General features: G+C 34.8%; 1 protein-coding gene across 2 annotated transcripts in view; it reads right to left on the bottom strand.

Moving 5' to 3' along the window:
- Window positions 1-6448: 6448 nt before the first annotated feature.
- TNFSF13B (TNF superfamily member 13b) overlaps window positions 6449-10186 on the bottom strand; it is a 39226-nt gene continuing 35488 nt past the window's right edge. For both annotated transcript variants that reach the window (XM_003914066.5, XM_003914065.5), the window contains one exon: window positions 6449-8089. In XM_003914066.5, the coding sequence (XP_003914115.1) occupies window positions 7977-8089 (113 nt within the window). In that variant the 3' untranslated portion in view covers window positions 6449-7976. The remainder of the gene's footprint in view (window positions 8090-10186) is intronic.

Below are 10186 nucleotides of genomic sequence, written 5' to 3'. Positions count from 1 at the left end.
TCTGAGGGATCTAGGCTGATGGAACAACACACACTGTTTTGAAATTTTTTGATCATGGATCAGAGAGAAAAAAGTATTCTATAGGGCTCAGTTCACAATGGATTAGTCAGAAATAGTCACATGGCCACATTCAGTGACAAGACTGTATCATTCTACCATGTTCCCAGGAGTGGTAAGAACTGGAATGAATTAAATATTCACACAGGGACACAAGTACAAGAATGTGTATAGGAGTATTTATTGTAAAGGGAAAAAGAAACAATACCAATATCCATGGCCAAACATCTATTTGCCCAATGTTTCCATCAGATGGCTAACAGCCATCTCCAAATTAAACCTACTAGAACAATCTATGTTTTGTTCTTCTCCAATTCTTACCATCCTCATCTCAGTCAATAATGCCTTTTCAGTTGATGAATCCAAAAACTTGAAAGTGAATCTCACACCTCATGTTAGAAGATAGCTTGTTTTACCTTCAAAATGCATACAGAACCTGACCATCTCTCACAATTTATCTCTGTGGCCCTAGGGTAAGGGAGGTCTCTAATGAAGTTGCACCCTCATCCTCAAGTGTATTAGTCTATTCTCAAGCTGCCAATAAAGACATACCTGAGACTGGGTAATTTATAAAGGAAAGAGGTTTAATGGATTCAGCGTTCTGCATGGCTGAGAAGGCCTCAGCAAACTTATAATCATGGTGGAAGGGGAAGCAAATACATACTTCTTCACTTGGCACCAGCAAGGAGAAGTGTCAAGCAAAAGGGGGAAAGCCCCTTTAAAAACCAACAGATCTTGTGAGAACTCACTCACTATCACAAGAACAGCATGAGGGTAACCAGCCCCATGATTCAATTACCTTTCACCAAGTCATTCCCACAACACAAGGGGATTGTGGGAACTACAGTTCAGGATGAGATTTGGGGGGGACACAGCCAAATCATATCGTCGAGTATTTGTATATAGGCCACTTTCCCATCTGGGTGTTTCCTGGCCTCATGCAAATTGCAGTCTGCTCCCCGACCATGCCCTCCCCACCCTCTTTCGTGCAATTTAACAGCACTAACAGTCTGAGCGCAACTTCTCTCATGATTTTTTTTTTGACTTGGCTTCAGGACTCCTTGTTTTTACTCTTTCTTGATGGTAATTTCTTTTTAGTCTCCCTTGCTTATTCTTCCTCATCTCATGGACTCCTGAATGTTGACATTCGGAATCCATTCTTTCACTGTCTTCTCTGCTCTTTGGGCTTATATCCCTGGTGATCTCATGCAGGGTTTCTATTCCCACCTACGTAGACGGTGTCTCCGTTTTGATGTTCACTTTTCTTTTCTTTTTTTTTTTTTTTTTTTTTTTGAGACGGAGTCTGGCTCTGTTGTCCAGGCTGGAGTGCAGTGGCCGGATCTCAGCTCACTGCAAGCTCCGCCTCCGGGGTTTACGCCATTCTCCTGCCTCAGCCTCCCGAGTAGCTGGGACTACAGGTGCCCGCCACCTCGCCCAGCTAGTTTTTTGTATTTTTAGTAGAGACGGGGTTTCACCGTTTTAGCCAGGATCGTCTCGATCTCCTGACCTCATGATCCGCCCGTCTCGGCCTCCCAAAGTGCTGGGATTACAGGCTTGAGCCACCGCGCCCGGCCAATGTTCACTTTCCAACGAAAATTTAATATGTTCAAAATTGAACTCCCTTCCTGCCCACTCTGAAGCTGCTTCTTCTAGTCTTCTTCATCCTGTTAGAGGATGTTTATTATTCATGTTACTCTGGCTAAGGCTTGAGAGTTATCCTTCATGCCTCTCTTTTTATCTTCCTGCCCCCATGTTTAGAGAATAAACAAATATTGTGGGCTACACTTTTAAAGATATTATACAGAATATGACCATTTTCAATATTCTCATTGTCAACACCTGTGTTTGATTATTAGACCTGTCATAACAAAGTGTCACAAACTGGATGGTTGAAAACAGTACTTCTCACTGTTCTGGAAGCTAGAAGTCTGAGGTCAAGGTGTTGGGAGGTCTTTGCTTACTCGGAAAGATCTAGGTGAGAATCTTTCCTTGCCTCTTTTAGCATTTGGTGGTTGCTGGTAATCCTTGGTGTTTCTTAGCTGGTAAAAGCACCCATCTCATCTCTGCCTTGATACTCACGTGGCCTTCTCCCTGTGTGCATGTCTCTGTTTCTTCTCTTCCTCTTATGAAGACACCAGCCATTAGATTTAGGGGCCTACCCTACTCCAGTATGACTTCACTTAAGTTACATCTTAACTACATCTGCAAAGACCTTATTTCCAAATAAGGTCACCTTTACAGGTACCAGGAGTTGGGACTTTAGCAAATATTTTGGGGAAATATAGAAGTAGTAATAACGATCCAGTGATAACTATCTTTTCCTGGTTGCAAAGTTTATTAGATTTAAATAGTTTTCTTTATTCCTGCTTTGTTGAAAGTGTTTACCATAAGTAAATATTGAATTGTACTTTTCCCCTCCTGGATCTACTGAAGTGATCATGTGATATTATCCTTGAATATTTTATTCAACACAGAACACACAATTCAGCCACCCTAGTCAAAGCTACCATGATTCCTTGCCTGGATTATGGCTACAAACCCCTGTTAATCTCCTGCTTTCACCTGTTCTCCTAAGTAGACTAAACAGTACAGAATTCACAGTGATTCTTTTACAAGTAAGTCAGATCACATCACTTCTCTGCTCAGAACTTTCTAGGGTTTCTTTTCTCACTCAGACTAAAAGCAATTCCCTCCCAATGCTCAGCGAGGTCTTGTAGGCTCAGTGCCCTCCCCTCCCTACCTCTCTAGCTTCATTTTCTACTTTCTCCATGGATCACTGTGGTCCAGGCACCCTGGGACCACTGTCGAGGACCACTGTCCTCGACAAACACACTGAAGGGGTTTTGCTCTCTCTTTCCTCTCTCTCAAATACTCTTCCCCATAACTCTTACTGTATTAGTCTGTCTTCACACTGCTGATGAAGACATACCCAAGACTGGGCAATTTACAAAAGACAGGGGTTTAATTAGACTTATAGTTCCACATGGCTGGGGAAGCCTCACAATCATGGCAGAAGGCAAGGAGGAGCAAGTTATGTCTTACATGGATGGCAGCAGGCAAAGAGAGAGAGAGCTTGTGCAGAGGAAATCCTCTTTTTAAAACAATCAGATCTCATGAGACTTATTCACTACCACAAGAACAGCATGGGAAAGACTACTGCCTTGATTCAATTATCTCTCATTCAATTATCTACCACAACACATGGGAATTCAGGATGAGATTTGGGTGGGGACACAGCCAAACCAAATCATTTACATTACCTTCTGCGTGCCCTTCTTCAGTGAGGCCTTCCCTGACTGACAGGCTGTATGGCGTAGTGCTGAGGTTGACGGACTTACAACTAAAAGACCTGGGTTCAGATCTTGCCTTGCCATTTACAGCAAATGGTTAGGCAATTTACATAACCTCTCAGTTTATGAAATAACTCTCATCTATGAAATAAGGAAATTAATAGTGGCTTGATCTTTTGGAGTTTCTGGAAAATTGAAATAAATTAGCACCTGGAAGAGTCTCTCACACGATATAAATACTTAATAAATATTTGTGATTGTTATTAAAGTATGCACCACATCTTCCTCCAGTAATGCCTTATGTCTGCTACTTTATTGGACTCCATAGTATTTGTCCTCATCTAGCAAACCATATGTTCTGCTTGTTTATTTTTTGCCCCCTTCCCACTAAATAATTACCAGGAATATTGCCTTATAAATATTAGACATTTAATAAATATTATTTGAAAAAATGTTAAAATGTCTAGACTCTTTGGTATAATGTAGAAGTGGTAATAATAATCCAGGGATAATTATCTTGTTCTGGTTTCTTGCCAAGTTTACAAGATTTTTAAAGTTTTCTTTATTCTCACTTTGCTAAAAGTGTTTACCATAAATATTGAATTGTACTTTCTTTCTTGGATTTACTGAGGTGATCATATGATATTCTCCTTTAATATTTTATTATAATCACTTACATCTGTTGTTAATATAGATATAAATTTGCAAATATGGATCAAATCCAACTTGGTTATTATGCATGCTCTTTTTAAATATACTGCTGAGTTCAGTTCGCTAGTGTTTTACGACGTTTGCATCTATATTCATGAGTAATATTGGCTTGTAATTTTTACTTGTAATTCTGCTCTCAGAATGTTTTGGTATCAAGATTATAGAGGAAAATATAAGTTGAACTTGAGAGTATTCTCGCTTTCTTGTTCTCTAAAATAATTTACATAATATAGAAATAGTCTGCCCCTTGAATATTTGAGAAAATTTTCCCATCTGGGCCTGACCATTTTTTTGTGTGTTTAAATTGTAAACTACTTCAACATCTCTAATGGATTCATTTTTGTCTCTTTTATACTGATCAGTTTTTGTCAATTTATATTTAGGAATTTATCTCTAATCTAACTTGTTAAAGTTTATTGACAAAACATTCTTAGCGTTTTTTTTTTTTTTTTTTTCATTTTTCTCTTTGGCATCTATACTTTTGTCCCCATATTCAGTTCTAATATTGTTTATGCTGGCTTGCTGTACTTTTGTTTGAAAATATTGATAATGAAATATTTCACAAGAAACCTTGAGGTTTATATGTGATAAAATAAAAATACTTTACTTTTATGAAAAAAGTATCTTATTATATTTGTTTATCTCTATATTTATATGTATTTATCTCTGTATAAATTTTTTGGCCTTATTGACCTTTTTAATTGCCTGTCTTTTCCTGTTTCTGAATTTCTGCTCTTATCTTTCATTGCTTTCTTCTATTCCTTTGGCTTAGGGTTTTTCTTGTTTATTTTGTTTTTATCTTGCTTTTGTTTTGTCTTGTTTTTGTATTTTTCTTGCTGTTGGTGCTTAGCTCATAACTTTCAGTCATTTTTCTCATATAATATAAGCATTTAAGTTTATAAACCCTATGTATGCACTGATTTTCCTACACCCCAGGGTTTCTTGTGAAGTATTTTGTCATCTAGTTGTAAACATTTTCTGATTTCTGTATGCTTTGTTTAAGCCATAAATTATTTAGAAGTGATTTCTTTCCACTTTAATTTCCAAGTGCATATTTTCCTTACTTTTTAATCACTGATTTCTTTTACTAATGATGCCATAGAGGAACTGTAATTGTTATAAAGCCAACTATTTAAAATGTGCTGAATCTTGCTTTATAACTTAGCATGTGGTCAGTCTTCACAGGGTCTGTGCATTAGTTGCTGTATTAATGTTAGTGTCTTGACTTTTACCCTTGTGCTGTAAGATGTTAACACTGGGAATATAAGTGAAGAATATAAGGGTTTCATTGCACTTTTCTTTCTCATATTTTTAAAAGTCTGAAATTATTTCAAAACGAAAAGTCAAAAAGTTTTAAAAACGTGCAAAGTGATTAGCTCAATGCTAAAGAATTTCCTCCCTTCTCTTATATCTATAATCCTGTTGTCTTCCTTTCATCACCATCATCAAACCTCAAATGGTGAGGATTATGAATTCTACATTGCACCTTTGATATGGGTTAGCTATGTCCCCACCCAAATCTCATCTTGAATTGTAGCTCCCATAATTCTCATGTGTTGTGGGAGGGACCTGGTAGGAGATAATTGAATCATGATGGCAGTTTCCCCAATACTGTCCTTGTGGTAGTGAATAAGTCTAATGAGATCTGATGGTTTTATAAGGGGTTTCCTCCTCCACTTGGCTCTGATTCACTCTTTGCCTGCCACCATGTAAGATGTGCCTTTTGCCTTCCACCATGATTGTGAGGCCTCCCCAGCTATGTGGATCTGTGAGTCCATTAAAATGTTTTTCTTTATATATTACCCAATCTTGAGTATGTCTTTATCAGCAGTGTGAAACAGACTAATACAACCTTCTAATTACAGCAGAGCAGGGGTTGGGCCCAATATGTGATAAGAGGTTGCTGCCAATGAGATTGCCCTCAGTGATACCTTTTGTGATCCCTACAAGATGCTTGTCCTGGTTGAATTTCACCACCTCATAGTCAGTTCCTCAGAAGAAGAATGCTTGACCTGGTATTAGCTTTTCTCAGTTATACATCTACTTAATATTATAAGTATATATATTAATACTCAATATTATACCAATAATATATACTTAATATTGTACTAAAAATCCCACAAAATATACTGTACTGTTGGATAAATTCAACTCTAAAGGTAATAATATAACTGATGTCTCCTTCTAAATAGTTTAAAATTAAGTAGTTAGACAGATGCAGATGTGAACAGATCCTTTTTCAGATATGGAAAATATTCACATTTCCAAACTATCGAATCCTAACACAAATTAATTTATCATGTTTCACCTGATTTTAAAAATAACATTTAATTATATAGTGAGAATGCAAAAGGTGGGTGTTGCTAGAGAAATTCAGTCAGACAATGAGGCAAAAGGCAATGAAGGTTTTTATTTGTTAATCCATATTAGCAGCAACACCAGAAAAATCATTAACCACCCCTCCTAGCATTGAAACTCTGACTCCACTTATCGCTTCTTCTTTTTAAATTACAATGTAAAACAAAATGAACTGCAAAATATATTTTATTTGAACTTACTGAAGTCGAAATCATAGGAACCAGATACCTAAACAAAGTTTAAACTTAAAGTTTAGATTTTAAACATAAAATGTAAATGGTTTTCTTTGTTTTGAAAAGTATATCCTTGAAAAGTATTTTGATATAGATGGGAACATTTTCATAGACTGGCATCTACTTTTCCACCTACTGTTTAATGAAGTAAACTGTTGAATGATGTAAACTGTTAAATGAAGTAAACAGTTAAAACTAATGACATAAAAGACAAGCAAAGCAAAGGAAACATGTTATAAAAGATAAGTATTACAGCATTCTTAAGTATGGTACTTTATAAAATGAAAACCGGGATGATGTCTTCTGAGATATCAACATATTTATAAGGAGTACATGGTACGTGACATACTTCAAGATGCCAAGAATTTTAATTAAAACTCAACCTCTATAAAGTGAATATAAAACTAATAAGAGGAATATTTTTAAAGGTTGGGATATGTAAACTACAATAGCAGCAGTTTGAAACAGAAGAGGAAGAAATAAAGGGAAATTACATTACATTAGTATAAATGTATTCAGTAACTTCTGTTGGAGATTATGTTGTTATATATGAACAATTATAGTTATTTTTCAATCAATGCTTTACATGCATAAATTGAAATTACCTGACATTAAATGTTTCTGAAATTCATTATAGGAAATACACGAGCATAAACAAATGAGGATATTCTCTCTCTCCTGTGAAAAAATGTGTGGGTAATATATTACATCATAGATAGAAATTGTATACTTGAAATAACCATAAAATACTTAAATAGTACATGGATACTATTTTCAGCCAAGTTGTTTCATATTTAAATTTAAACTTTTAGTTATTTCATGTAACTACTGCAAGATTTCTAAAATTTTTATTTTTTACTTTTTGTAATGTTGACCAAAAAGGAGGGAGTGCATTTAACATAAAAATAGAAAATGAATCCTGACATTTCTCATAAATGTCTTAATGTCCTAGAGATGTGGGCACTTCTTCCATAGTAAATTATGGACGCCACATTTTACAAAATCCTTACTACCCTTTGAATTGTGTCCTTCCTCCAAGATAAGAAGCGATGACTCAATTGTTCAGCATGGAATTATAGTGAAAAGCCTTTCTAGTTCTATCTTTCCCTAAATGGGCTCTGGTTTCTTGTAATTCACATGACACTCTTTGGCTGTGGCTGTCTGTTAAATTTCCTGTTTTGGACTAGTTTCAGCAAACCAAAACAAATAGCTCACAGAAAAGGCAACGGTAACTACTTTTTTTTTTTTTGGTATATCCAGTTAGATTCTTTCTTCTTAGAGGTACAGAGAAAGGGAAGAAAATAGTTACAGACATGGTATAAGTAGGTCACAGCAGTTTCAATGCACCAAAAAATGTGACATCTCCATCCAGTGATATTTGTGCATTTTCTCGTGGTATTGCAAGCTGAAGTTCATCTCCTTCTTCCAGTTTTGCAATGCCTAGGAAAAAATGATTTACAAGAACTATAAGTGGTTATACAACAGAAAAGAAAAAAACCTAAATAAAACTATTTTGTTCTGTAAAAAAAAAGTTAACATAGGCATCCACACTTCAGAATATACCAGTGGGCTTCTAAACCACTACAATTGTCTTAGCCTAAAAAAATTTAGAAGAAATAAGCGAAAGGAATTACAACAGATATGTATGAATTTATTACCTACTCTTTAAAAAATGAAGTTCCCCAAAAGAAGCCCAATATATAACTTTTTAAACAATTAGGTAAATCATGGCACATCCCTTGATAGAATATTAAATGATTAGTGATGATTTTTATTTAATTTCGTTGACAAGGAAAGTTTTTATAATAATGTTAAATAAAAATGTGAAAAATTACACACACACATATATATACTAGATATTCCTAATTATATTTTTAAACATACATATGAAAAGCATAAATATTAAAAAGTGAAGAAAACACCATTTCTTAACATACCACATTTATTAATACAGTTTTTCTTGAGAGTTCAGACTATGGGTTTAAGCATTATCTGGATTACTTTTCATAACCTCTTATATTTTGTTTTATTATATAACCACATTTGTCTTCATAATCAAAAACAACAATGAAATTAACTCTTCAAAAATGACCAATAAATCTGTGTGCGACTAATTTACAAGGACAAATGCATCTGTGAATTGGTAATACAAAATACATTCAGGGACTACACTCAATGTATCAAAAGAAAAATATGAAGGGGAAGAAAGAGGAGGAATAAGAGGAAGAAAAGAAATAAAGAAACGAACAAACAATAAAACTGTCATCTGAATTGTCAATAATTGTGGCTATTTTTAGAAAAGTTGCATTGTTTCATTAGCATAGTGAAAATGTACCTACATAAACACATGTATGTTCATGTCTATTCTAACCTAAAGCCCAAAGCATGCAGATTTGCTCAGGCAGCAGCCAGGGGGAGTTTATTTATTGAACATTTACTATGTACCAGGCACCCTTCTGGAAAAACCTACAGTAGTGATCAAGGATGACAAAATTTCTGTCCCCCCGGGTATGCTTTTTTGTAATGGGCAAAGACAGACTACAAACAAAATAAAGTTTTTTAGGACTTATTACAGGTTATGTGTACACTTTCTAGAATTGACAAAACATTTGTGGACTACCTTAAGCAGTAAGAATAAAATGATTGAGATTTATTTGTTGAACAGACTTGTCATTATCATAGAGATTGGAAATGAGCTAACATTTTGACAAAGATCATAGCTCACAGAGCATTAAGTAATATTAACTCTAAAGATTAGGTGGGTGTGAACAACTATAGAGTCTATTTAACATTTTAACACTAAGTTATTGGCTATTTCAATTCTTCCAGATTACAGCAATCAGGTATAATTTTTCTAATAAACATTTTATTAATACAATAAGTAATAAGATTCAGCTTTATGTATGTAAGTGGTTCTTTGATATTATGTTGGGTTTCTTAAGTTGGCCATTCACATCTTTTCAGGTTACTATGGAAACATTTTATGTACTTATACTCTAATGTGTGGTTTTAAATGGCTTTAAATAAATTCGCCCTAAAACAGATTAAAATTGCAAGCCTGAAACTTCCTAGAGGACAGGACTCATAAACAACAGTAAGCTACTAGTAATGAAAAATATTTTTAAAGTCAGGTGAATTATTCTTAAAGTAAGACACCTTAAGAAATCTAGCAGACTCCTCTAATAGCAAGTAAGTGTAAGAGGAGCAGATGATTAGAAAAATGTTTTAAAGAGTTATTTGTAAAATTTTTAGTATTAATGACTATAAATAAATAACAGATTGGAGTAGTCTCACCATTTATAAATATTTTGCAACTCCAAACTACTAGTCAGCACTGGGTGAAGGGAAACATCTCTTTATGCAAATTAGGGAATTCTAATTTTATAAACTTCCTCATCTCCCCACCAATGCTATCTGTGGCTGCAGATCCAGAATGACATCATTTCCATTATTAGAAACTATTTTTCTTAGTTTCTAACTGACTTATTGGGCATTTGTTTGTAAATGCCTTTGAAATACAGTATTTCAAAATGCATA

This window comes from Papio anubis, chromosome 15, assembly GCF_008728515.1.
Source record: "Papio anubis isolate 15944 chromosome 15, Panubis1.0, whole genome shotgun sequence".
Classification (NCBI taxonomy): Eukaryota; Metazoa; Chordata; class Mammalia; order Primates; family Cercopithecidae; genus Papio; species Papio anubis.
This window is presented reverse-complemented; position numbering and strand designations above follow the sequence as displayed.